Source organism: Akebia trifoliata, chromosome 11, assembly GCF_017979445.1.
Source record: "Akebia trifoliata isolate Shusen 1 chromosome 11, ASM1797944v1, whole genome shotgun sequence".
NCBI lineage: Eukaryota > Viridiplantae > Streptophyta > Magnoliopsida > Ranunculales > Lardizabalaceae > Akebia > Akebia trifoliata.
This window is the reverse complement of record NC_141385.1, coordinates 1,796,611-1,824,554: the sequence shown is the minus strand read 5'-3', so window position 1 is coordinate 1,824,554 and position 27,944 is coordinate 1,796,611. Positions and strand designations below refer to the sequence as shown.

The window sequence follows — 27,944 nt, the reverse complement described above, 5'->3', positions numbered from 1 at the left end:
CCTACAATCTCTCTCATCTTTATCGAAGTAATTTTTTGTTATGTTTTTTGGGTTAATGGGGATCCGAACTTACATCCGACTAGTGGGATTGGGTGAATACCAAGGTGTATGGGTCCCTCCCCCAGGCCCGTGCAATGCCTGCACATCACACACACTAAATAAGTGAGGGTATGCCCTCGTAGGTGACCTTGAGGAGCCGTTAATGCTTTAAATCACAAAAGGCTATAACTCCTGAACCTCACAATTATATTAGTTAATTTTTTAAAATTATAAAAATATGCTTATGTTGTCTTGAAAGTCACCCTACTTAAGATTTAAAAGGGTCTTGTTAGGGTACAAGTTAAAATGCATTAAATACACTTTGGGAGCATAAAAAAAAATTGAAAGCAGTTTCGAATATAAATCAGATCCCAAGGTGTATTTAATGCATTTTAGCGTGTGCCACTCTTTGGGCACACGTTATCCTATTTTAAATTACAAAAGGCCTTAAATATATTAAATGATTAAAATATAAAATAAAACTATTTATTTCACATTTTTGAAGTAATTAGAAAAAATTATAATCACACATAAATAGTGATTTTTGTAATATAGATGTGCATTTGCACATCCCACAGTTATAATAGGAAAGAATATATTAACTGCTTAATATGGGTAACAAATATTACAAAACCAATCTGTTAATTTTCAGAACTAAAATATTAAGCTATTCTGGGAAGATTACAATAATTCTAGATTTTTTTATTTTTTTTGGTGAAACTTAATTCTAGCTAGTTAAGTTCTTATTTACTTATTTAAATCCATCCTTCAAAACCAATAAGTCCATTAATGATTAGAACTCTACCTTGAATCTTGACTCTTGAGTTCTCCACATTTATGAGGAAGAGAAGACTGGGGCATCTCCAATGTTTACTCAGTTAGTTTTCATGTCCCCAAGAACCAAAGATTCTCTTGTTCTTGAAATTCTAATTTTCTGTGTCTTTATCTTTAATGTGGGTTCTCCTTGTTTTTTGGTTTTTCTCTCTGAAATTAGTCTGTAAAATGTCTCCTTTGTGGTTTTCTTTGTTCTACTGAAAAAAATAGTTGGATTGATTTCTATAGAGATTGTACCCATTAATTATTGTACTTTGATGCTTGAAATAATAATTCTTTATTTGGTTATTTTTCAATTTCCAAGGATTTTTTTTTTTTGGGGTTGGTTTCTTCTTAGATATGAGTTTTCTTAGATTCTACTTTTCAACTCCAGTGATGGAATATTTGCTCAAAAGGAATTATTGCAATGGAGAGTGATGTGCTCTTGAGGGAAGTTGTATGTAAGAAAGTTGGAGAGAATTTTTTGAAGATTTTAAGTACAAGTGAAGGAGGAGGAGGAGGAGGAGAAGAAGAAGAGATGCCAACAGTTTGGTTATCTTTAAAGAGATCTTTGCATTGTAGATCAGAGCCATCAGATGTTCATGATCCAACGGCCAGAAATCATTTGAGCACAATCTTGACAAAAAGAACAGGTAGGTCTGGTTGTTCAAGGTCTATATCAAATCTCAAAGATGTGATTCATGGAAGTAAGAGACACTCAGATAAGCCTCCAATTTGTAGTCCAAGATCTATTGGGAGTAGTGAATTAATCAACCCAATAGCCCATGAAGTAATTCTTAGTAATTCCAAGTGTGAGCTTAGCATAACTGGCTATGGTGGTAGCCATGAAGGTGGTAGTGGTGGTGGTGGTGGTGGTGGTAGTGGTGGTTCAACATTTGTGGGTACACTTAGACCAGGGACACCTGGCCCAAGTGGGCAACAAAACATGAACTATTGCAACCCTTCATTTAGAAGCTCAGCTACTCCTCCAAGAAAGTCTCCTAGTTTCTCTGATAGAGAAGGCTCTGGTGGTGGTATTATAAATTCAAACAATAAGGGCTCTCATGGAGTTGATTCAAATGGCTCTTCTTCTGTAATTTGTCATAAATGTGGAGAACAGTTTGGGAAATGGGAAGCTGTTGAAGCTCATCATCTTTCCAAGCATGCAGGTATGAAACCTTGGTTTCATATTTTAATTTTTATCTGAATGTATATGGGTCATCATCTTTATTCTTGATTTTGCTGTTGGGTTTGTTTATTTTTTATTTTAGGCTCATTCCTTCTAAGTTAAATCAACTTCCCCTCTTTTTTTAATTTCTGATTGATGTAGAATTTGAGAGTATTTCCCCTTGATTTGTTTGCATGGTATGTACTTCCTAGGGTCCTCTAATTTCACAGACTCCTCTACATGCATATGGAAATAACATGGATTCCATGTTGTTGTTCTGTCATGTTTACTTGTTAGATTACTGGTTTCAAATATCAATTATATGTATTTGGGACCTGATTCGACTCTAAGTTTGTTCATCTCATACGAACGTCTTCTTGATTTAACTTGTCATATTTGAACCATCATAAAAAAAAAAGGTCATATTTTAGTTATTCTAGATCAGACTCTTGGTTTCCGATGTTGTAAGATGCCCATATGAACCTTCAAAGTTGACATCATTCCTGCAAAACTGGTCTTGTTAATCATTCAAGGTATGTGTCTATGGAAATTCATTATTTTCCTTTGTATTTCTATCTGGATTAATTTAATTGAAATCTAAATAACTATGATTCATCCCTCATCATCATCAAAGTCTTATCCAAAAGATTGATTTGGGATCAGCGAAATGAATCTTGCTCCTCCATTCGTGTCTAGAGCCACATTTTTTTGTTCTATAAAGTGTGTTCATGTATGCTTTCACTGTCTTAATCCACGTTGTTTTGGTTTTCCTCTTGTTCTGTTAGAACCTTCAACTTAAATGGCTATATGATTCATCCAAATTGTCAAATTTAATTCCTGTTGTGTCTCCTATGTTACATTTTGGATTAGATTTTTCAATTAAAAGACTCACTTTGTAGTCTCTTCGACTAGTGCAGTTACTGAACTTGTTGAAGGGGACTCGTCACGCAAAATTGTAGAGATAATTTGCCGAACAAGCTGGTTGAAGACCGAGAACAATTGTGGTCGGATTGAGAGGGTTTTGAAGGTCCATAATATGCAAAAGACCCTCAATCGGTTCGAGGAATATAGAGAGATGGTGAAGATCAAAGCCAGTAAACTTCCCAAGAAACACCCACGTTGCCTAGCCGACGGGAATGAACTTTTGAGGTTCTGTGGCACAACTATGGCATGCTCACTTGGCATGAATGGCTCCTCCAACCTTTGTGTATCGGAAAAATGCAGCGTATGTCGAATTATAAGAAATGGGTTCTCCACTAATCAGGAACTCAAGGATGGTATCGGTGTTTTCACAACTTCGACAAGCGGAAGAGCCTTCGAATCTATTGAACTCTATGAAGAAGACCCATCAATAAGGAAGGCTTTGATAGTATGTCGAGTGATCGCAGGGAGGGTTCATAGGCCATTGGAGAATTTACAAGAACTTGCTGGTCAATCTGGGTTTGACTCATTAGCAGGGAAAGTAGGTCTATATTCAAATATTGAAGAGCTCTATTTACTCAATCCTATAGCTCTCCTTCCATGCTTTGTGGTAATCTGTAAACCCTGAGAGAAAAAATGAGTAAATTCTTTCGAAGGTCTTGCAATTTATTCTCTTTCTTTATTTCTCCCTCATATGGTTTGATGAATGTGTTCAAGTTGTAATCTATCGAACTTTTTTTTATAGGAATATGATTTTGATTCTTCTCAACCATACCTACTCACATGTTCATAGATCTAGCCTTGTGCTTCTCTTATATTTTATGTTGTGGTTTTGGATGGTGGGTCAAGTCTTCTTGCCCTCTTAATCGAAGTAGGACGAATTAAACCAAAAAATAATAATAATAATAATAATTTAAAAAATTGAGGGTTGGGTTATTTTGATTTATAAAAATGTTGATCACGAAGCACCCGTAATTAAAGGAGCGTGGATGAATTAAGATAATAAAACCTTAGATCCCTACCTTGAGAAAGAATAATTTAACACCAACTTGCATTTTTAAGTATTAAAGGCATGTGGTCCTTATTATGTGTTTGAGACAAAGGTTAGTCCAAAAATGAAGGAAAAAAAAAACAGGGAGAATTGAATGCCATATACCCTTCTGGGTAGGCAGATTGTTGTCTTTTCTATCCTTATCAGGCATTTACTGTTTTATTTGAAAATCATACTCTTGGTGTAGGAGCAAAACAAACATTAAAGATAAGGTTCAGGGCCTCTCTCTCTGGTTTCATTATGTGTCTCATGTGTCTTCTTTCTGCAGTTTTGAAGAGGTTATAAAGGCATTCATGTGATTTTGATAGAAATCAAGAGCTTTTACCAAATAATAATCCAAGCTTCTGCACATAGAGCGCGACTTCTCTAGCAAGGTTAACGAACATCAAACTAGCCCAAATGTACTTCTCAGTTTTTTTTGTTTCTAGGATTTCTGCTGCTCAATTTTTCGACCGCAGAAGTTCGGAGCATTCTCAAACAAGGCTTAGTCACTCATTTACTTTTTTCAAGACTTTGGAAGGGCGAGAAGCCAAGAGCATTCACATGGTTTACTTGGGTGTGAATTGAATTTGCCCATTCTGCAGTTATTCAAAGGTCCCTAGTACATGAACCTCATAAATATATCTAATCTTCCCAAGTCATATATGTTGTTTTGAATCCAAATGTGGAATTGTGACCTTGATTCGATATAACAACGCTATTAACAGTCAGAATGGTCGTTGCTCTTACTATCAGCACTGCAAGCAGTGTCTAAAATCAGAACTAGTCAGTATTTTTTTATTTTTATAAGCGGATTAGTTGTTAGTAATTAGTAGGTGATCATTGGTTTTGAACCTATGTCCTTACCATGACTACCTGCATACTAGCACCAGAGTACTACTCATAGTTACATATCCTTGGAATTCAATTTCCAACCCAAAGCAATTTTCCACATTGTGAGGAAAAATGTTTTCCCATCCACCCCGTGGAAAAACGATTTTACCACTCCTAATGTAATTCTCTCATGATTACCCCAAAACTAAAAATCATAATTCTGAAACTCAAAAATCGGTCCAACTTGAATGTCCATTGATGTTAGTTCACCAACTTGCAAGTTGCTTACAAGTTGACAAGTTGTTTTCATCAATTTTTGGGGCTAAGATACCTCAAAATACAATCAAGTCAGTTAAAGTCAACATGGCCCAGTTTGGAGTAGTCTCAACATGTTTTGAAATTAAGCTAAAAAACAATTCTTGTTTTGATATTTTCTTAGTTTTAAAATTATGCTAAAAACCAAATCTTGTTTTGATATTTTCCTAGTTTTAAAATTATGCTAAAAAACAATTCTTGTTTTCATCTTCCCATGTGACCATTTTGCCAAGAAATTCATATCATGTTTTTAAAACTCGTTTTGACGTCTTGTCTTGTCCGTGAACGAGACTGAGTCATCTCGAACGAGTTTTCCGATACATTTGAGACGTCTCGTTCAACAATGAGAAAAATGAACGTGGGTTTTAAATCTCATCCGATGCATTGACTTGTCCGTCTATCTCATCCATGCCTAATACCGAGACAACTCGAGCAATACATCTCGGTCTCTGATGAGTTTTGAAACCATGATTCATATTCCTTCACACTGTTACATAATAAAAGTTACAATAGAGGGAGGTGTTATCATTATAAAAGCGTTAAGACGATCATTATGATATTTGTGGATCAAATATACGAATTTATAAAACACACATACACACAAAGCAATTTCTTTTTTCTTTGTTTCCCTTATAAAGTAAATAAATATACCAGAAAAATGGGATTGCTTTACAAACAGAGTAATATAGAACCTTGAATTGAAACCCAAATCACTCTATGCTATAGTAAATGATATTCACCATTAAAATGAAAATATATCTGACGTAGTGGAAGCTTATGAAGAAGTAGGCACTGCCTGCTTCTTGGAAAATCGTTCGAATCCACGAACCAAAAGAGTAACACACTCGAATCCACGAGCTTAGAGAATAAGATCTCAGAAAAGAAAAAGATTCTTTATTGAATGAAAAGTTCACCTTACAATGAAAAGAAACACCCTTTATATAGGCTGCAAAATCTACTTCTGCTGGAATTATAACTTTAGGAAAGAAATAACTAAAATAATGAAAAATACTAACAATTCAAAAAATATGAAAGATCTAATTAGAAGCATAAATCAAAAGTCCTAAACTTAAGCAGCAATCTAGTGAAAAGGACAACTCCAAATGGCAACTTCTGAAATTAAGCAGCACATTATTGCCAAAAATAGCAAAATGAAGGAGCTTGCTCGAAAAGCATCATAGATCCTGGCTAACAGCAAGAGTATTGGACAGCACATTGAGTCCAAATCACCCACCGAATTTCATGCAATATGTTTTACATCAGTCTCCCCGACTTGAAAAGAACTCGACCTCGAGTTAATTGATTGAGAAGACGACACATCAGGAAGATGATATTCAAACAAATCAACAACATTGAAAGTAGGAGAGATGGCCATATCTGTAGGAAGGTCCACGACATAGGCATTATCATTAATTTTCTGTAGAATCTGGAAAGGACCATATTTCTTGTCTCGCAGCTTGTTGTATGTGCCCGTTGGCCGCCGCCCTTTGCGTAAATAAACCATCACTAGATCCCCCTCTTGAAATACTTGAGCCCTTCTCTTTTTATCAGCAGCAGTCTTGTATTTGGCATTAGATTCCTCCAAAAAAAATTTCACCTCTTCTTGAATAGCCTTGATACGATCTGCCATATTTTCTGCTGCAATACTCAAACCAGGAAGTTTTGGCAGAGGAACCAAGTCTAAAGCATGGCGTAGAGGACATCAATACACAATTTGGAATGGGGTCCTCCCAGTAGACCGATTTAGCATACTGTTACAAGCAAATTTAGCCTATGCAAGAGCAAGATCCCACTGTTTTGGCTTCTCTCCAAAAATACAACAAATTAAATTCCCAAGAGTGCGGTTCACCACTTCCGTTTGACCATCAGACTGAGGATGACTTGTACTACTGAAATTTAGGGATGTGTCAAACCGTCTCCATAAAGTCTGCCAAAAATGACTCAAGAATTTGGTGTCCCTATCTGAAGTGATGGATTTGGGAACCCCATGCAAACAAACAACCTCTTTGAAAAACAAATTTGCCACGTGTACTGCATCTGAGGTCTTTTTGCAAGCAATAAAGTGAGCCATTTTGGAATACCTATCAACCACCACAAATACAGAATCAAATCCGCGTTGGTTTCGTGGAAGGCCCAAGACAAAGTCCATGGAAAGATCCTCCCAAGGTGCTGCTGGAATGGGCAAAGGCATGTACAGACCCGTATTTTGAGATTGGCCTTTGGCAGCCTGACAAATGAGGCATCTTTTAACATGACTGCCAATGTCTCATTTCAGTTGGGGCCAATAATACCTCTCCTCAGCAAGAGCTACTGTTTTGTCACGACCCAAGTGTCCGCCCAAGCCCCCACCATGTAATTCATAAATTATCTGATCTCGTAGTGAACTCCTTGGGATGCATAATTGGTTACCTCGAAATAGATAACCCTCTTGAATATGCATTCCGTCAACGGAAGGTCCCGATTGACATTTTGCCCAAATATCCTGAAAATCTTCATCGTTTGCATACAGCTCCTTGAGACAATCAAACCCAATCACTTCAGTCCGCATTGTGACCAGTAACAATGCCCTCCTGGTTAAAGCATCAGCTACTCGGTTTAATTGACCCGCCTTATGCTTCAAAATGAAAGTGAAGCGTTGTATAAAAGAAATCCAGCGGGCATGCATCTGGTTGATGCTATTCTAGCTATTGATAAATTTCAGCGCTTGGTGGTCGCTAAATAAGACAAACTCCCTCTGCACCAGATAGTGTTCCCAAACCTTCAAGGCGCGAAAAACAGCATACAATTCCAGCTCATAAGTGGACCACTTTTGGCGAGCTTCACTGAGCTTTTCGCTGTAGAACGCAACCGGTCTGCCTTCTTGAGAAAGTACAACACCAATGCCAACAATAGAAGCATCACACTCTACTTGAAACAACTTGTCAAAATCTGGCAGTGCTAAAACTGGGGCAGATGATAATTTCTCCTTGATCAGCGTGAAGCTCTGTTTTGCTTCCTCTCCCCAATGGAATTTCCCCTTCTTCATGCATTCAGTAATTGGCGCAACTATCCGACTAAAATCTCTGATAAACCGCCTGTAAAATGTGGCCAAATCATGAAAACTACGAACCTCACCCACTGTTTGTGGAGTTGGCTACTCCCGAATGGCTCGAATCTTTTCTTCATCAACTTTAATCCCTTCAGCACTTACCACAAATCCCAAAAACAACAAACTGCTGGTCATAAAACTATACTTCTTTAAATTGACATACAATTTATTTTGCTGCAAAGCTGTAAGTACTTCCCTCAAATGCGCAAAATGGTCAGATTTGTTTTGGCTAAATATTAATATATCATCAAAGTACACCACCACAAATTTTCTAGTGAATGGTTTTAATACCTGGTTCATGAGCCGCATGAAAGTACTAGGCGCATTGGTGAGTCCAAACGGCATCACTAACCATTCGTACAACCCCTCCTTGGTCTTAAAAGCAGTCTTCCATTCGTCTCCAGGCCTAATCCGAATCTGATGGTACCCACTTCGCAAGTCAATTTTCGAAAAGACTTTGGCTCCGACCAGCATGTCTAGCATATCTTCCAATCGAGGAATAGGGAACCTATATTTAATAGTGATCTTGTTGATTGCCCGGCTGTCGATGCACATGCGCCAAGTGCCATCTTTCTTTGGAACTAACAAGGCTGGTACAACACTAGGACTCATGCTCTCTTGCACCAATCCCTTCTTAATCAACTCTTCTACTTGCTCTTGTAGAATCTGACTTTCTTTGGGACTCATCCGGTAATGTGGACGATTAGGTAAACTGGCTCCCGGCGTGAGATCAATTTGATGTTGTATGTCCCGCATAGGAGGTAACCCATCTGGTAGTTCTGGCGGTATAATTTCTTGAAATTCCTTTAGCAAATGTTTAAGCACAGGGTGAATTTCCATAGATTCTCCGCCAAATTCTTCCCCAACTACCACAGCAAAAATCTCTCCGGATTCCTTAGTTTCCTTTATGAATTCGCTCCCATCCACTAGAAATACTGACTTGCCCTTTGACTTCGGTTCAACAATTGAAAATTCCTCTTTTATGGGCCCCAAAACGATCTTCAAGCCTCTCTTCATGAAAACATATTCATTAGCACGGCCCCTGTATGTAGCATCCACATCGAACTGCCATGGTCGTCCCAAAATCATATGGCAGGCATCCATTTCCACCACATCACACACAACTTCATCTGCATAATTCTTTCCAATTGAAAAATTAATGCGGCAGATTTCAGTTACCTTCACTTCAGCTCCCCGTTTAATCCAACCAATCTTATACGGTGAAGAGTGTTTCTCAGTTTGCAAGCCCAACTTGGTAACCATTGCTTTCGATACTATGTTTTCACTGCTGCCACTATCAATAATGACATCACAAACCCTTTTGTTCACAGTACATCTGGTTCGGAATATGTTATGTCGTTGAGATGGTTCTTCCCGTTTTGGTGCTAACAAAAGTCGTTGAACCACCAAAGAGCGTGACAGCAGCTCCCCTTCATCACCACCCGTTACCTCTTCCTCTTCATAATTATAAGCCGCTTCATTCTCGTCCTCCTCTGTCTCAAATCTGCCATCTACTTCTAGCTCCACTAGGTTAACGACACCTCTTTTAGGACATTGGTTGGAACGGTGTCCTGGTTGTCCACATCTATAGCACTTGTCAGACCTCGAATGAGCATAAGGGTTACGAGGTGCCACTTCTGGTGGAACAGTGTTTATTGGCCTTGTTGGACCTCCATTGTTACCTGTCCCGCGAGTGGTGTTAGACAAAGGTGGCTGAGTCATTGGGGCTTTACCTTTATTTACTACAGCACGATAAGAATCAAAGGAATTTCTTGCTACGACTGTCGCCTTCGATTTGTCCAATTGAGTTTCTGCCTTAATAGCCAACGCAACGGCTTCGGTTAAGGTGTAGGCTGTTTGCATCGCAACTCAATCCTGTATAGCCCAACGTAGCCCCCCAACAAACCTAGCAACTTGTTGCGCATCTGTTTCAAGCAGGTTATTACGCGATGATAGCCTGTGAAATTCCTCTAGGTAAGCCTCAACTGTTCTACTTCCCTGCTTACAATCTTGATATTGTTGAAACAGAATCTGCACATAATCTGGAGGTAGATACCTAGATCGTAACAATCGTCTCATCTTAGCCTATGTCCGAACCATCCCCTTTCCTTGTCGCATCCATGTAATTTGCAACTGCTCCCACCAAGCAGATGCTCCCCCCAATAGTCTGTACGCGACTAATTTCACTTTTTTATCTTTAGGAATATCCATATAATCGAAAAACCTCTCTACTAATACCAACCAATCAAGAAACCCCTCGATCCGAAGTTGACCATTAAAATTGGGCAAGTCCATCTTCATACGAAAGGTTTGTCGGTCATGTTCCCCTTGGTAACCCCTCCGATTATTCCGAAGTATGGCTTCAGCATCTTCCTCATCATCACTCAAGTTATCCTCATAGGCTAGCTGCCTACGTGGAATCTCTGGATGGCGTTCACGAACATCTTCAGCCCTTTCTCGGTAAGGTTGACGACCCGTAGGACCGTCGCCCCGCTGATTAGTCCTTGCCGTAAGCCTCGCAAGAGTCGCTTGGACCTCTTGCAATGCTTGTTGGGTCTCACGTTGTGCCTGTTGGGTCTCACGCTGGAAAATTCTGAATTCAGCCCCTGTAACCATATTGTTTTCACGGTTACCGCCATTAAGAATTTCGCTATCGTTTCGTGCATTTGTCATCTGAACAGGATTTTTGCTCTGATACCAACTGACGTAGTGGAAGCTTATGAAGAAGTAGGCACTGCCTGCTTCTTGGAAAATCGTTCGAATCCACGAACCAAAAGAATAACACACTCGAATCCACGAGCTTAGAGAATAAGATCTCAGAAAAGAAAAAGATTCTTTATTGAATGAAAAGTTCACCTTACAATGAAAAGAAACACCCTTTATATAGGCTGCAAAATCTACTTCTGCTGGAATTATAACTTTATGAAAAAAAGGACAACTCCAAATGGCAACTTCCGAAATTAAGCAGCACATTATTGCCAAAAATAGCAAAATGAAGGAGCTTGCTCGAAAAGCATCATAGATCCTGGCTAACAGCAAGTGTATTGGACAACACATTGAGTCCAAATCACCCACCGAATTTCATGCAATATGTTCTACATCAATATCACAACCCAAAATCCTGAACAAGGAATAAACAAAGGACATGTGAAAGAACCATCAAACTTCAGGTACTTGTCCTTTGATGTCTATATGTTCCTCTCTCTCAAGTTCAGGAATTGGAATCTGAATTTCTGATTGGTCTTCCTCGACAGTAGCTTCCTTCTCTGTAAAGGACAATCTGTGATGCTTTTTAGTGTTCGTCAATTTGATAATCAAACAGAGTGCCTGCACAATGTCCCTCATAGAAGGTCGTTTTCTTGAGATACGGTTGATGCATTTGTATGCAAGGGCTGCCATATCATTGAGTTGTTGCACATCAAATTTCCCGTGGAGATGGGAATCCACAATCTCCTCCCACCCAACTTTCCCTTCTGTGTTCATTGCTGCCTGTTTAGTGTAGAGAAGTTCAATATATCAACATAACAGTATTGCACATTGAATGAAGTAAGGAGGGATGAATAACTTTCAAGAACTACAACACATTAGAACTGCAGTGCAGCTTGAGGCCTCAAGATGGACAAATATAAAACTATATGCATAATGACATAAATTACATATATGATTGACTATCCACCATGGAACCTCATCAAAGAAGGTCGTGTGTGTGTGTGTGTGTGTGTGTGTGTGAGAGAGAGAGAGAGAGAGAGCATACAAGCTCAACATATTCCATGAGACCCTGTTGAGGATTCCTGCCTGCAATAAGTTCAAAGAGTAGCACTCCGAAGCTGTATACATCACTTTTCTTAGTGAAAGACCCTGTTGACATATACTCAGGATCAAGATAACCGAAAGTTCCCCTAACATTAGACGCATGTGGGTTAACCATCTCTTCCCTTGAAAGCCCAAAATCAGTGACCTGTTCAACCCAGTATACTTGATAAGATATCCTGATTCATCAAGTATAAAGCCCTTGGAAAAAATAACCCCAAATTCAATGTAAATTTTGATCAGAAAATCCCAAAATCCCAGAACAGAACCAGACGTTGAGAGACAAATCTCAAGTCCTACTAATTTGGATATAAGATTTGTACTTACCCTGGCTCTCATCGACTGATCCAACAATATGTTGGACGACTTGATGTCCCGGTGTACAACAGGTGGAACAGCCTGTAGTAAGAAAAAGGAAGATGTACAATAAGTGTACAGTTGCAAATTTGTACAAATACTTGTAGTTAGCCCTACATGTTCCTGCAATGCAGATGGAACCTTACACCATCATGAAGATATTCCAAACCCCTTGCCACATCTAGAGCTATATAAATTCTCAAATCCCAGACTAAGAGCTTGTTTTTTTCACCTGCACATCCAAACATTTAAGAACAAAGCATGTCAGTAGAAGCTATCAAACTAATTGAATATCAATCCACAGCATTTGTGTTTTTGCTGACAAGTCCATGGGTCTTTGTATTACAGGTGAAAAGTTCAATGACTTGACCATAAATGGATAATTGTTCCTACATAACTTTCATGGACTGTTCTTTGGATTTCTCCAACAATCAAAACAGATGTTAAAGACAAGGCGTTTAGGACTTAGGCCATCCTATTAGCAATGACTTTGGCTTAGGAAATATCAAGGAGGAGTTCAAGTAATGGTAGTTTCCCATTCCACATGGGTTACATGCATCAGTAGCCATACTTCAAGACTCCAAATCAAAGAACAAGAAAAGGAAGAAATTTGCAAGTAATATTGCAGATGAAAGATAGTTAATCCTGCAAGGATGAATAAGATTTCCAGTAGGAAATTATTAGCCAAGAAAAAACTTCTATTGAGCCCAATAGAAACTTTCATATATCAAATACCACTCCGTGCCTACTAATGGAAGTAGCCTAATTTTTACCCCAGCAAATACTGCACACTCAAATGATAGGCACTCCATGACATCTTCCACAAGTATTTACCAACAAAAAAATGACTGATGGAAAAAGTGGAAACAATATTGAACCAAGCTGCAATGATATATTTTAAAATTGTCACTACCCCGGTGAAGCCCTGCTCCCCAAAGACGTGAGATCAAGTCGTCCCCCACCCCATACCATTATACCAAATATGCCAATTTGTGGTGGCTGGGCATATCCAGAGGGGCAAATCCTACTTCCAAAGGGAGTGGGGAAACCCTTCATCCTCAAAAATATTTTTTAAAATTTTTTCACTAGAGTCATTCAAGCAATGGATTAATAAATAGGATCACTAAAACATCTAGTGTTAGCTCTTATAGTCTGATAAGAACTTTGAACCATAGCCAATTTTGCCATTCCATATTGAAGATTACATAAAATGCATTTACAAAGACAAATATTCTGCAACAATGATCATAAACAACTCAATACTTGTGAAATGGAGTGAAAAATGAGAAAGAGATGCATATGGCACCCAGATACTTCAAATGGGGGTTCCCCAGAGCCTTTCCAGCACGGTAAGTGCACGAGGGGGTGCACATCACAATTCGTTCTCTGAATCTTAATCACAATTGTATCTCTATGTTTCCCAGATATGTAAGGGATACTGCATTTACACTTAAAAATATCCAGCAAGGATGTGACTATGGGTATTGCTAATTTGTAGTCATTTTAGGCTTCTATGGGAAGTCTTTCTTTTTTCCTCTAATAATTCTTCCATAAAAAGGAAATCAGTAATTTACCATATAAATGAGAAGAAAGACTGCCTTTACTCATATAAACATATAAAAGAATATGCTGGCCTTTTTCTGCACAATATCCCACCAAATTCACAAGGTTTCTGTGATGTAATCTCCCAAGTAATAGAACCTGAGAATAAAAAAAGAAAGTCAACTGATGAAGATTTTTGTCGAAGGATAAAATGATTTGACAGATTTGAAACTGAGAAATGGACACTGCAACATAAGATATGTGCTCAAAGAGTCAAAAGAGCTAACAAGCATACAAAATGGAATAGTTAACTACCTATCAACAATATAAGGTAAAGATGTAAATTTCTAAAAGAAACTCAGCTTTAACCCCAAGGGTTTGGCCTGGTGGCAAGCCAAGACTTGATATGCTCCTCAGGAAGGGTAGGTCAAGTGCTCGAAACCCCATCAAGCAATAAATTCCTTGGGGCCACCCTCCAGGGTCCAGTTGACCCTCAACTCAACCGGTTGCATGTAGGACTTTCCAAGGGGGCTGTGTGTGGGACCATGGGATTAGTCTCACCCGAAGGGTGGGGATGATAAGGAAAAAAACGGGTATGATCTTGTATACCACAGGAGACTAGTAGCATTTCAGAAACTAAGAGTATATGGCAAAGAGTGAAGGTGGAACTCAACATTGTTGAGCACTATAATATGCACATAAAGATGAATACAAACTCAGGTTGTGACTTTCTGATAAAGCTGAAGCAAGACAAATGCAAGATGAAAGAAGACTTCTCAAAAATGATTGGCAAAACATCAAAACATCAAGGAAGGGTCCTAGTGATTTTTGTGTTTTTAATTGATAAGAATCTGCAAAAAAGTTAGCTTTTAACCAGAAAATAAAGCAGGAGTTGAAGGAACTTAGAGGAACATTTGGTAGTATCATAGTACTAATACTAGCAGTGATTTGCAAGTAAGCACTTGAGGTTCCTCAGTTTAGTATATTTAAGAACTTTGCAGTGTATTGAGAGTCTGGAAAGAGTACCAGTTTTATGCAGTAAGGAAAAAAACAGGCCACCCAAGATAGAAACCAATATAATCCACAAATACCTCTGTTTGGAATTCCCTTTCCCCTTGCTTAGAGTCAGTAGCAAGCACTTTAACTGCAACAGTCTCTCCCGTTGACAATTTAGCTTTATAAACAGATCCAAATGCCCCTTGACCTATCATTGTTGTAAAATTATGAGTTGCTTTCTGTAGATCCCTGCGTACCCATCACCAGAAATGGGAATTATAAAAATAAAAATAAAAAAGGAAAAGAACCTAGATAGTTGTGCTGCATTTTCTTCTATGACTCATAAGAAATAATTATGAATCACTTTGTGGACACGTTAAGCAACAAAAAATTTAGATTATAAAGAAGTAAGAGACCGAGAAATGGACACTCTCGAAAATTAGAATGACATGTATATTGCATCCTACTGAAATTTCAAGACCCTGGTCATTTTGAATCCATCAATATGAGAAGTACTATATTTGGACTGTGGTCCTCCTCCAAATGTCCCACAGGGACATACCCAGCAGAAAAGGTTGAAATCAAACCAAGTCAATGAAGTCATCACTATGATGCAAAAGAAGGAATTACCTTAATCAAGAATGAAAAAAGCCTCCTGTAAGTTGAGTTTAACTAGTGAGAATAGGAGTCAATTTTTTGCCATGGGTTTGTGAATCCAATCCAAAAAAGTCTAGCATACATACTACTGTCTGGTCATCTACACGTAATGCGTCCAAATTATATAATTTAATTGGAGAAGTTACAGAAACCAATAGTCAGTATTAACGACTAAAAGATTTAATGTTTCTATTTTTATTTTTATTTTTATTTTGAGTAAGCTGGACTTGAACCCATGACCTCAAAGTTGCATTGCAATGTGTCAAACCAATTGAGCTATGGGTCTAAGCCCATTTCTAATTATTACTTAACAATCTTTGCAGGGTCTGAACAAATAAACACTTCCTTTCTCAAAAGGAAGAAAAAAAAAATCATAAAATGGCTAATTATTATGATGTTAAACATAATTTAAGAAGATTGGGTGAATACATCAATCCCACAAGGTTTTGTTTTAACACAAAGATATTAACGACATACTTGTAAGAATATTTGAGAATTCCAGACACAGAGACTACGTTCTTCTTCCTGGATCCTTCAAGCCACAAGGACATGTCATTTGCTTCAGATGATCTTGGTGATTCCTGACCAATGGTTGAGTTCGACATGATCGTACAAGAATCAACACCATTAGCACGGATTGGAGTGGCTGCCGCTCTCCGAGAACTACTATTACCTATCTGCGAACTCCTCCTACGCAACTTAATGCAGAATAGAGTAGAAATAGCCAGAAGTACTCCAATTACCACACCCACTGAGATCCCAACTATTATCCCCCATGACTCGCCTTTCATCTCTTCAATTCTGTTACCGCACTTTCTCTATTCAAGGCCCCAACCCATTGACATAACTGCAAAACTGAAGAATCAGTCCCTAGGAAAATCTTCATTAAAAACTTTACAAAAATTGAAAAAAAGAAACATACAGTTAAATTCTAAACTCTATTTGTAAGCTTCAATTCATTTCATCTACAGTGATTTAAAACTAATGGAAACCAAGATATATGGTTAAATTCTCTTCAGCTATAAATCAAACTCTATTTATAAGCTTCAATTCCTTCATTCTACAGTGATTCAAAACTAACCAAAACTACAAACCATCAGAGAGTTCTAACTATAATCCTGCTCGAATAATCTTTTTTTGCAGAAAAATATATTTTTTATTCAGCAAAAAATTCAATCCAAACAGAATTTATATCTTTGAACAGATTTTGGCAGAAGAAAACACACAGTAACAAAATTCGGACTGATGTCAAGCAAAAAATTAATAAAAAATCTACCCTTCTTTCCTAGAAAAGAGTGACAGAAAGAAAGTGTGAGATCAAGCTCAACTACACAAGCATATGTAAATCATGATCAAAAGAAAATTAAGATCATAATAAGCAACAAAAAGAAACCCTAAATCAGTTATTAAAAAAAAAAAGCAAATAAGGAGTGATTGTAATTGAAACTTAGCGAAGAAGATCAATTGGAGGTCTAGTTTCTACCTGTTTAAGCGATCATTGATGACTGAACAAATGGATTTGTGAGTTGCAGAGAAAATCAAAAAAATGGAAATCGGACTAATGAGGTTAGAGATTCGAAGGGAGAGATGAAGAGAAAAGTATCTTTGATAAGAAACAGAGGCATTTAAGTTAGAGAATAGAGACAAAGAGAAACAGCTTCGGCCAACACTTTCAGGTCCAGGATGAAATAAACGACGCATTATTATTCAAAAATTCAATGAAGTTTTAATAAGGGAGTTGCTATTGCCACACCAATTTCTACTAACGCCACACCATTGGTTTTACAATTTTAGGTGTTATATATAGCAATTGGTGTGGCAATAGTATCTCCCTTTAATAAAACTTTTCAGTCTTGACCTTTTTACTTTGTTTGTCTTATATTTATATTTCTCAAATAAAGCATCTCCAACCCAAGTCTTCAAAAAAAATTCTTTCAATTGACGTCTTCATCAAATTTCACGACTCGAAGTCCAAGCCACTTTGAACTCCAACCAACCCCATTTTTAAATCACTAATCATTCTCTAACACTCACTTGAAAAAGGTATAATAAGTATTTTTAAAAAATGGACAATGATAAAGAAAAGCCTTCAAATATTCTCTCTCTCTTATATATTTTATGACATGAATAATAAGTATTTTTATTTTAAAGATTGATTGAAATTTGACATAGAAACCTCTATCTATATATTTAGAGATTTAAAAACTGATTGAAATTGCTCTTTGTCTCTTAGAGCATCTTCCTATTTGTATACCCGAAAGACCTTTAGTATTGTCTTAGTATCTTAGAGCATTTTGTATGTCATTCTGTTTGAGGGTAGCAATGCCAAATTTAGCATAACCAACGCAAAACCATGTTTCAATGCATGTGTTAAAGTTGTCTCAAAGAAGAAATAGAGCCGTTCTACACTGGCTTCCTACAATCCTATGTTTAACACTGTGCTAACGTGACAATGCGCACAAAACCATAAATGCTTGTCACTTGTGTCTTGAGGAAAATCATCTATGATTTGCACATGTTGCCACACTAGCATAGTGTTGAATGCAATGTTAGGAAGTTCAGTTTAGCATATTTTTTTAAGAAATATGTTATATTCTATGTCAAATTTGGTATTAGATTTAGTATATCCCAAAATATAACAAATAATCTTCTGAGTTAGAAAAATATTATTTATACTATTCGAACAAAGATCAAACCGTATAATCCTTATCTTATTAGATTTTTCAATCTTGTTCATTTTCTTTAAGAATCAACTCATGCCATGGTAAAACCCCCAACCCCCACCCCCACTTCCTTCATTCTACATCTACTTTCTCTTCTTTTCAATAACGACCTCCATCCCTATTTTTAAGGAGTCCCTTTGAAAAAAAAAAAAAAAATACTTTGGCATGGGTTCATATTATATTTTTTTTTCCAATTTCAGTCCTACATTAATTGAACTAGAGAATGCCCTTGGATTGATTTACCTTACAGGAATCTTCTTGTCTGATAATGTTATTAAGCAAAATTTCAAATAATATTATTTAGTAATGAATCATATAGCTGCTTCAGTTATTTTAAATGACAATAATAGAACAATATTACCAAAACGGGCCCCAATATATATAATGATGGGATAATGGATTTGCTTGACCCAGCCCATATGTATCCTGTGATGTAGTATACTTCTTTGTTTTTTTTACTTTTCTAAGAAATTTTGCCCTTTGTGTCACGTGGGACATCCACGTAACATGGCTTATAAGCCAAGTTGCTCAGATATTAAGGAAGGTTGTCCCCTTAGACGTGGGCCACTAATTATCTGTGTCTTTTATATGAGCAGTAGCTTCCAAGAACACATGGACATGTGAGAACATCCATGTGCAATTGTTCTCTCTTTAATTTGTTCCATTGTTTGTTTGAATGCTATTTTTCTTGGGATCTCATTTGATTGCATTATGTCTTTCCATATTAACTGTTGTGTGATTTTCACACACCCCTCTATGTTTTGACGAATTTTTGAGAAACCCATGCTAGCATACCCCTAGACCCGAAAGATATCAAAATGCTCTCATCTTCAACCACTAGCAAAACCTATTGAGATATCTCTATATCACATTTTAATGTTCCACTTATTCTAAGTTCCTCTTATTCCAAAGGAAAGACACCGCAATAACTTATTACTCATGCCTAATAAGGGAAAGGGTTGTCAATCAAGGCAAGTGGCTTAGCCTGTCAAGTTGGACCACCAAACCCTAATGATTATGGGCTAAGCCCATGATCATGGGCTTGTAAAGTAAGGTCAATTTTATAATTCTTGGACCCATAAGATATAGTTCAAGTTAACGCTGACTAATAGTATTTTTCTTTTCTTTTTGCTTATCGTAGGTAAGGAGGGTAAAATGGGTATTGGACGCGTAGCGTAAATAAGACGAATATCGATAATCGATCACATGATAATTAATGCATATCTCAAGGCATTGATTGATATATCCTTAATTATATTTTTTTTAGTACGATTGTAATCTTATCCACAAATAGAAATCTCATAATTGACTAAAGAATATATATTTTTAGATAATAATAGATTTTGTAGAAAATCCTGATTTGTTTGACTTTTCTTTTAGGTTTGTCTTTTTATCTATATAAGGAAAACGATTAGGTGAAAGGGGGAGAGGTTCAGGAGAAAAAAATAAGAGGGGGGGGCTACAGTTTGAAATCTTGTAATGACTTAAAGAATAGTGAAATGGTTCTTCGGAACCCGGGGACGTAGTTCGATTTTAGGATGAACCTCGTAAATAAATCTTGTTTCTTGTCTTCTTGTCTTTTCTCTTTCCCTCCTCTTTGATTATTTTTTTGTGTGATTTTTGATTATTTTTTTGTGTGCATCAAGAATAATTAAGATCGATTGTTAGGGTATATCTCGAAGAATTGACGGCATTCGAGATTTTACCTCTGCAAATTGATGCCATTTGTGGGAACGAATGAAAGCAACACGATTAACCACGATTAATGATGGGTTGGGAGCTGTGTCAAGATGGATTATAATTTTTTTATCGAATTATTGTGTGTATTGTGCAAATCTATATTTTGCACATTTATATTGGTGGCATTAGTTAGGGATCTTTGCATGGTAGAGCCATCCATCGGGGTGTTTCATGTTGATTTGTTATCTTTCGTCTCAAAGATCTTGTTGAAAGTAAGTCTATAAGGATGAAGAGGAAGGACAGAACAATATGATCACGATTTATCCACCTATGAGTAGAGAGGGATTTGTGATTTATATGTTGGTGTGTAGGTACGGATGGGCAATGCTTAGAACTGGGCAAATGCATCTAATGTGCGATTTCCAATCGCTCAATTGGGATTAGATTGATGGGTTACCTTTGATGGCTAAATCTTTGGTCCAAATTCACGGTAAATGTGCAAGTCATAGCTCCTTTGCTTGGATGGGATTACATCCATGTGTTCTTCCCCAAAGTCTCTGGTAAAAAAGGTAAGGATAAAAAAAGGTGATTTGATTGGGTACTAGACATGTACATCATGCTTGATAAAGGAACCCCTTTATTTCCATTTGAAAGTGATTAGAAACTTGAGTAGGTCAGATGGTAATTAAATATTAGGCGTACACATCAATTCCTTGACGTGAATTGTAATCTTATAGTGGAGATGGTTTGTAAGGGAAAAGGTGTAAATGTAGGGAGTAAGTCTACTCCACATTAAAGGGTAGAGGGTACACTAAGGTCAAGTGTACATAAGTGTACATCATAGTAAGGATTTCACAGAGAAGGTCCACTACAAGAGTACTGATGTTCCCAAAGTATCTTTAGCTTTAAAAGATTTAATTTGGTGATTTGTCCATACATCATTCTTGATGTATAAGGCACCTTATTTAATTTGAAAAGTTATAAAGGTAAAAAGGACATTGGTCCAATTCAATTTCTGGGGGAACCCCCAATTCCCACCAAAGTATAGCAGGATATCTAATTGTCAACTCAACCGAGTCAACCAATAAATTGTGCCGAGTAATTGTATTGCTTGGGGGCTTAATTATGCTGAATCAAATTTTTATTAGTAAAGTTGGATTGATAAATAAGATTGGGGGCTAATTTTATGCCCAACTCAGTAGACTTTAAAGGGTCCATTGAGTTAAATAGTTTGGTTTATTTTTTGATTTCTAATCCATCAAGTCACGATACACGTGGGGACTTGGTTTAAGATCAATCTGAAAGGGAAGAGGTTAAATAAGGTATATTTTTATTTTATTTAGGAACTTGACTGAGTCACAAGATTCTGCAAAGTCGAACTTATAATTTAAGAATTTGATCAAGTCAGGAGACTACGTCAAATCACGTGATTAGATTGGGGGATAATAATCACGTTATATTTCGTACACGTGTTATTGGTTTTTGGTGTTGCTTAAAAGCTGCACATTATAGGAAAAGCACTTGGTAAACCAGACTCATTGAGGAAGTCTGATCCAGATTCTAAGAGACTTGAAAAAAATTCTGCCCTGTGTGGCTTAGGGTCCTGAGTGACCTATGATGTATGGAGTGGTAGTGTGGTTTAATTGCCTAGCAAAAAAAAGTCCAGCCATGTGTGGCTCAGGGACTTAAGTGACCTATGTTGTCCGAAGTAGCAGTGTGACTTAATTACCTAGCAAAGAAAAGTTTAGCCCTGTGTGGCTCAAGGTCCTAAGTGACCTATGTTGTCCAAAGTAGCAGTGCGGCTTAATTGCCGAATAGAGAAAAGTTTAACCCTGTGTGGCTTAAGGCCTTGAGTGACATATGTTGTCCGGAGTAGCAATGTGGCTTAATTGCCTAGTAGGAAAAATGTCAATCCTGTGTGGCTCAAGGTCCTGAGTGACCTATGTTGTCTGGAATGGTAGTGTGCCTTAATTGTCTAGTAGAAAAAAGTTCAGTCCTGTGTGGCTTATGGTCCTGAGTAACCTACATTGTTCGAAATGGTAGTGTGGCTTAATTGTCTAACATAGAAAAGTTCAATCCTGTGTGGCTCAAGGTCCCTAGTATAAGCTGAGTTAACTGAGTAGGATTGTGCATGCAAAACAGAGTTGGGTAAACATATCAGAGTTGAGTAGACAAAGTAGAATTGGGTTGATTGAGCAGGACTGTGCAGACATAGTAAAGCTAGATAAACATAACAGAGTTGGGTTCCCAATATAGTTGGGTTGACTGAGTAGGACTATATAGACAGAACAAAGTTGGGTAAATAGAGCAGAGTTGGGTCCTAGTATAGTTGGGTTGACTAAACATGATTGTGTAAACATAGCAGAGTTGGGTAGATAGAGCAAAGTTGGGTTTCGAGTATAGCTTGAATGAACAGGACTATATAGAAAGAATAAAACTGAGTAAACCGAACAGGACTAGGTAGACAGAGTAGAGCTGGGTTATGAGTAGGTAAGATATCTTGTGTGAAAAAATAGCTCTGAGTGGCTTAAGGATCTTGAATGACTAATGTCTAGAGTGACATCTTTGTAATGAGAGGATAAAAGTCAAATAACCAAGATATCTTGAGTGACTACTCTGTCCTGAGTGACCACAAAATTCCAAGGGACCATCGTTTTCTCAAAGGAAGATGAAAGAGTAATATTTTCATAAAGTAAGTGAAGACACGAAAGTAGTATAATATTCTCGTAATTGGATCATGGCCTCACCAATCTCTACCAACAAGAAAGGGGCTAATTGTAGAAGGTAAAATCAGTATTAGACTCGTGGTGTAAATAAGACAAATATCGATGATCAATCACATGATTATTAATGCATATCTTGAGGCATTGATTGATATATCAGTTATTAGATTTTTTGTTAAAATTGTAATCTTATCTAGAAATAGAAAGTTTCCTAATTGACTAGAGAATATATATTTCTAGATAATGATAGATTTTGTAGAGAATCCTGATTTGTTTGACTTTTTATTTAGGATTTGTCTTTCTATTTATATAAGGAGAATGATTAGGTGGAAGGGAGAGATGATCTTAAGAGAAAAAAATATAATAAGAGACTAGTGTTTGTAAATCTTATAATATTTTGAAGAATAATGGAATGACTCTTCAGAACCCGAAGACGTAGTCCAATTTTGGGACGAATCCCGTAAACAAATCTTGCTTCTTGTCTTTCCTCTTTTTAATTATTATTATTATTATTATTATTATTATTATTATTATTATTATTGTATGATTTGTGATCATTTGAGTGCATAAAGAACAATGAAGATCAATTGTTAGGAGTAAATCTCGAGGAATGGATGGCATCCGAGATTTTACCTCTACAGTGGGTATCCCCACCCTTCGAGTACGACTAATCCCATGGTCACACGCACTGCCCCCTCAAAAAGTCCTACATGCAAATGGTTGACTCGAGGGTCAATCAAATCCTGGAGAGTGGTCTTAAGGAATTCATTGCTTTATCGTGGGTATCCCCACCCTTCGGGTGAAACTAATCCCACAGTCACACACATCGACCACTAGAAAAGTCTTACGTGCAACTTTGAGTCAAGGGTCAACTAGGAATTCATTGCTTTATGGGGTTTTGAACACTTGACCTACTCTTCCTAAAGAGCTTATCAAGGCTCTGCTTGCCTCTAAGCCAGCTCCTTGAGGTTAGGCCGGCTGATAGCATAATGGCCATATCCAACACAATATATATGTCAATTTAGATATCACATTAGATAATTCAATCATCAATGAGTTGTCCATACTCCATGCTTTTAGGGATCATCTTCACGAAAATTTAATGTATTCTAACGTTCAAAACCACCTGAAAAACTAATTTAAAGCTGAGAATTTTGGATTGTTTCATTTGATTATTATTTTAGAATAATTTCTTTATTCAAAAGATACTATTAGAATATAATGAATTTTCTAACAATGATCATCATTATAAGAAGATATATGGTTGGATCTTCTAAAAATTGTTCATATAACCCCACAAGTAGGACTAAATTATCTTTTTTATACAGTTCCGAACACGTCATGAACCCGATTCATCCAAGATCGGGCTAAGGACTTCACCATTTATTTGATCATTATTCAAAATATATATACATAAGTAGGTATAGTGGACCGGATTAATTTTGCAATAAGTTGGTTTGCGCCATAAAGGTCCAAGTGCTAATCAAGCCTAAAATTCTAGTCCAAGCCCAATTGAAAGTATTTTAGCTAACTTATGGGTCGGCCTGACTCATAAATTTTCTTGTATACTAGACATACATAAAATTATAAAATAAATTTTCAGACTAGATCAGTGCTTCTCATTGGCGCACCTTGGAAGACTAAGCCCATTCTTAAACATGATTCAAGCGTAGCTAGCCGAGCCCAATTGCTAAACAGGCTAGTAAAATTACACAAACCCGGTAACAACAAGCCGGACCAGGAACCTCGAGGGGTTGGCTGAATGGCAATTTTGGACCGATAAGCAGTTAATGCCCATAGATAGTGAGTTTGATAACTAGAATGAGTATTAATTCCCCATGGGCCACTCACGAGGGTGCACCTTCACTTGGTGTGTGTGATGTGCGAGCATTGTGCGCGCACACACACTCCATCCCTCCCAACAAGGCAATTTTAGAAGAACATGTTAACAAAATCCAATAATAAATAATGGAGCCCCGGGTCAACTTCTGCTCTTCGCGTTGATTTTCGTATGTTCGCATTGATTTTCTTTGCACGAGAGGCTCCCAGCAAACTTATTTTTCTTCCTTTTCACACTATCTGTTTAGGATTAGATTATTTGTATATTTAGTCTAGGATCTAACCAATCAAAGTACATTGGACTTAGAGCTGACTCTGATTCTTGATGACGACCCTTCTTTATTACATCTCCACCATCAGGACTTCAAAGTCAAAGAAAAATGAGCTAAAACGCTTACTTCATTTTGGAAATGTTTGTAGTCAATTCTAAACTTCATTTTCACTCTTCTTTTTACAGTTGTTTGTGCCTTGTTTACAGTTGTCAATGAAGCCAATGTGAATGGAAGCAAGAATTCCATATTCCATCATTTGGGTAGGGATTTCAATGGATCGGGCACACCCAAAAATCCAATCCAAAGTGATGGAGGATTTGGGTTTTGATAAGATCCAATGATTATTGCATCGGTTTTGGATCTCAATATTTAGATCCAATAAAAAAAAAATGGAATCAATAAGGGTCTAATCATATTCCTATCAAATCAGTAATGGAATATATTCCTTTTAGAATATCAGGGAGAATGCATATGCAATGCTCATGGTATTTAAGTGATGGTGCCGATTTTCCTAAAACCCCGAGGGGTTGGCTCAATAGCAACTTTGGACTGATAAATGATTAATGCCCATAGGTCATGAATTTGATATTCAATATGAGCATTATTAATTCTTACGTACACCCTCACGTACCTGGTGTATGTGATGTGTGGGTGTTATACGTGCCCCGAGACTAGTCCTTGGACAAGACCATGATCTATAGAATGGGCAAAGTCCAAATACAAATCCAATCCGCTATCTAGAGAGATATCCAACTACCCAAATAACCATATTCCTTAATTTTGAAAAAAAAAAAAACTTTGAAACAAATATATTTTAAAGGAAAAGGAACCTTCTGCATTAGATTACACGAGGCATTTTCATGGAGGTATTCTAAATTTTCACAGAAATATAAGGGGCATGAAATAAATTCAAAACACAACACGTCCGGTAAAGACCAGGTCAAAATTTTGAAAAGGCATTTAGTATGGAAAAATCTTCGAAGCGATCTTCCCACTCCAAAATTTTGAAACACTTGGCATTTCTAAGGGGTCATTCTAAATATTATTAAAATGTAGGGTGTAAAATAAATACAAAATACCACATGTCTCGTATCGAGAAGGGTTCCTTTAAAATTTGAAGGGGGCTGGCAGCTTCAAAGTCGAATATTCTTAAATATCATACACAATATTCTCCCACGAGGAAATGTTTTTCGGTTTGGAGTTAGCATATCAAAGGACTATTCTGTCACATTACATTGGTCCCCCCATTTAAGGGTTTTGATGTCTAGACACGTGCGCACACGTGAGGAAATGAAACTGAAATATATTCATATGTGACTGCTATGTTGTGATCGTAGATGGTTCCTCGTGATTTAGTAAGGAGGTTTGTCGGTAGGAAGTGTATGGACCCTGTACTCCAAGAGTTGTGTAGTTATCATACTCCATGTGTATTCTCTATACTTATTTGTATGAATGTTTGATCCACTCTTTAGTCATCCTAGACATCAAAATCAGCCTTATTGTTAGAAATTGTTTGTTAGGTATTTTTTTTTCTTCGATAGAATGATCGAGAACTTGTGTGGATGTGGTGAGAACAGATCATATAAGGCATAATTTGATTTAGATTGATTTAAATGAAAGAAGAAGATACATTCAGTCAATCCTAATTTTAAGAATGAAGTTCATTGAATGAAGGTGTGATTCACATTTGTTTCGTTTGAAAAAATATATCTAAATTTATATTTGATTGGTAATTAATTATCAAAAGAACAATAATTGAATGATATTAGTGCTTTAGTTGATGTTGATGTTGATTCTTTTATAAGTCAATATGTATTATTATTATTATTATTAGAATGACCTATTGAATAGAGAAATATAATTCGTCATGTCACGACAAACATGAAATATTACAAGAATATTTTGACTCTCTAATAAGCGATTAACTAAGAATCAATTGAAATAATTTAAACATGTTTGACAAAGTCCAATAACTATTTTTATTAAAATAAAAGGCCAAATTCAATGTTTTAAAATAGGGAGAGGAAGATCTAATAAGAATTTGGATGGAGATAGCGAATGTAGACATGAAATCTAATAATATAAGCCTTGACTTTAGACAGAGTGGATGGAAAGAATTAGCTGATCCCATATCATTAGAATAAGGCTTTCTTGTTGTTATTGCCGATGTTGTTGGATTTGAGCAATTTTTAATTAAAAAACTTTAGTCAAATCAACAAGAAATTGACTCAAAATATATTCCAATCGAATGGTTAAGAATGGCCCTTGAACTAAAATTTTGAGGTCTACAAATCCACCTATAGGTGGGCAAGTATTAGGGGGTTTCAATTGGGCCTATTGGCCTGATAACCCGACCCAGCCTACCAGAAAAACCAACAATTACGACTTTGATCTTGAGCTCGTAAAGGTAGGGTTGATTCCAACCTCATAAAGGTAAAGTGGAGCTCAAAAAATTTCAACATACATTAAATGAAATCCATTGACATATTTTATATCTATATTAGAGTTAGGTAGGGGTATCCTATTTAGGACTTAGGGGAGTAAAAGAGTAAAATAATATATTTTTGGAAGAATATTATTGAAAAAGAGGAAAGTAATATAAGAAATTGTACTGAGTGATTTTTTAAAAAAGAGTATGAGAGAACAATAAAATTAGGAATATTCTTAGAAAGGGTAAGAAGAGAGAAGACACATAAAGAGAGACAATCATCCTTGAAATATGTTATTTACGAGGTATAGATCTTAAAACAAAGAAATGGGATCCACCTTTGTAATTTATTATATAAATTAGGTAAAGTTTGACAAATAATTTTACAATAAAAGAAATAATAATTAAAATATATTAATGTTTAGAGTGTTATAATTTGACGAACTTTTGGTGGACAAACTTGACGCACATTGATGTGGAACTATATGACTTATTAAAAAAATAAAAAAGAGGAAAAGAGAGTTTCTCTCTCCTGGCCATAATGTGAAAAATAGAAACTTCTAGATCTGATCACCTTATAACATTCAAAATCATGATCCGATGAAATGGGATTGTAGAGGATAAAATTATATGAACCTTAAAAAAAAAAAAAAACAATTATTTTTGCATCGTTGAATTTTATTTTTAAATGTGGGTGTTCGGTAGTCGT

The 27,944-nt window shown here is 36.7% G+C and overlaps 3 protein-coding genes across 5 annotated transcripts; 1 reads left to right on the top strand and 2 right to left on the bottom strand.

The window, feature by feature from the left end:
• Nucleotides 1-723: 723 nt before the first annotated feature.
• Nucleotides 724-3,710, top strand: LOC147390241 (uncharacterized). The gene is made up of 2 exons (XM_086417174.1): nt 724-2,021; nt 2,938-3,710. Exons 1-2 carry the CDS (start codon nt 1,280-1,282, stop codon nt 3,567-3,569), a joined length of 1,374 nt encoding a protein of 457 aa, XP_086273300.1. The 5' UTR covers nt 724-1,279; the 3' UTR covers nt 3,570-3,710.
• A 2,284-nt stretch (nt 3,711-5,994) lies between these two features.
• Nucleotides 5,995-10,074, bottom strand: LOC147390240 (uncharacterized). 2 transcript variants are annotated; one of them, XM_086458198.1, is made up of 2 exons: nt 8,500-10,074; nt 5,995-8,297 (listed from the first exon to the last, which is right to left on the bottom strand). In XM_086458198.1, exons 1-2 carry the CDS (start codon nt 10,069-10,071, stop codon nt 8,166-8,168), a joined length of 1,704 nt encoding a protein of 567 aa, XP_086314324.1. In that variant the 5' UTR covers nt 10,072-10,074; the 3' UTR covers nt 5,995-8,165. The 2 variants fall into 2 exon arrangements, with proteins under 2 accessions (XP_086314324.1, XP_086314325.1); XM_086458199.1 differs by having other exon boundaries at nt 8,170-8,305.
• A 950-nt stretch (nt 10,075-11,024) lies between these two features.
• LOC147390239 (calcium/calmodulin-regulated receptor-like kinase 1) lies at nt 11,025-17,279 on the bottom strand. Of its 2 annotated transcripts, none has more exons than XM_086458200.1 (8): nt 17,054-17,279; nt 16,048-16,417; nt 15,009-15,162; nt 13,950-14,076; nt 12,522-12,607; nt 12,346-12,417; nt 11,963-12,166; nt 11,025-11,697 (listed from the first exon to the last, which is right to left on the bottom strand). In XM_086458200.1, exons 2-8 carry the CDS (start codon nt 16,359-16,361, stop codon nt 11,368-11,370), a joined length of 1,287 nt encoding a protein of 428 aa, XP_086314326.1. In that variant the 5' UTR covers nt 16,362-16,417; nt 17,054-17,279; the 3' UTR covers nt 11,025-11,367. The 2 variants fall into 2 exon arrangements, with proteins under 2 accessions (XP_086314326.1, XP_086314327.1); XM_086458201.1 differs by having other exon boundaries at nt 16,048-16,388.
• Between the last annotated feature and the right edge of the window lie 10,665 nt (nt 17,280-27,944).

What these genes read in the sequence shown, in the direction of transcription:
- LOC147390241 (XM_086417174.1), top strand. Translation starts at nt 1,280, where the DNA reads ATGGAGAGTGATGTGCTCTTGAGGGAAGTTGTATGTAAGAAAGTTGGA. An exon ending in TCATCTTTCCAAGCATGCAG is followed by an intron (nt 2,022 to 2,937) that starts GTATGAAACCTT and finishes CGACTAGTGCAG; the next exon opens with TTACTGAACTTGTTGAAGGG.
- LOC147390240 (XM_086458198.1), bottom strand. Translation starts at nt 10,071, where the DNA reads ATGCAAACAGCCTACACCTTAACCGAAGCCGTTGCGTTGGCTATTAAG. An exon ending in TCATGCGGCTCATGAACCAG is followed by an intron (nt 8,298 to 8,499) that starts GTATTAAAACCA and finishes TAAGTGCTGAAG; the next exon opens with GGATTAAAGTTGATGAAGAA.
- LOC147390239 (XM_086458200.1), bottom strand. Translation starts at nt 16,361, where the DNA reads ATGAAAGGCGAGTCATGGGGGATAATAGTTGGGATCTCAGTGGGTGTG. An exon ending in ATTCTCAAATATTCTTACAA is followed by an intron (nt 15,163 to 16,047) that starts GTATGTCGTTAA and finishes ATGGGTACGCAG; the next exon opens with GGATCTACAGAAAGCAACTC. An exon ending in TGGAATATCTTCATGATGGT is followed by an intron (nt 12,418 to 12,521) that starts GTAAGGTTCCAT and finishes TTCTTACTACAG; the next exon opens with GCTGTTCCACCTGTTGTACA.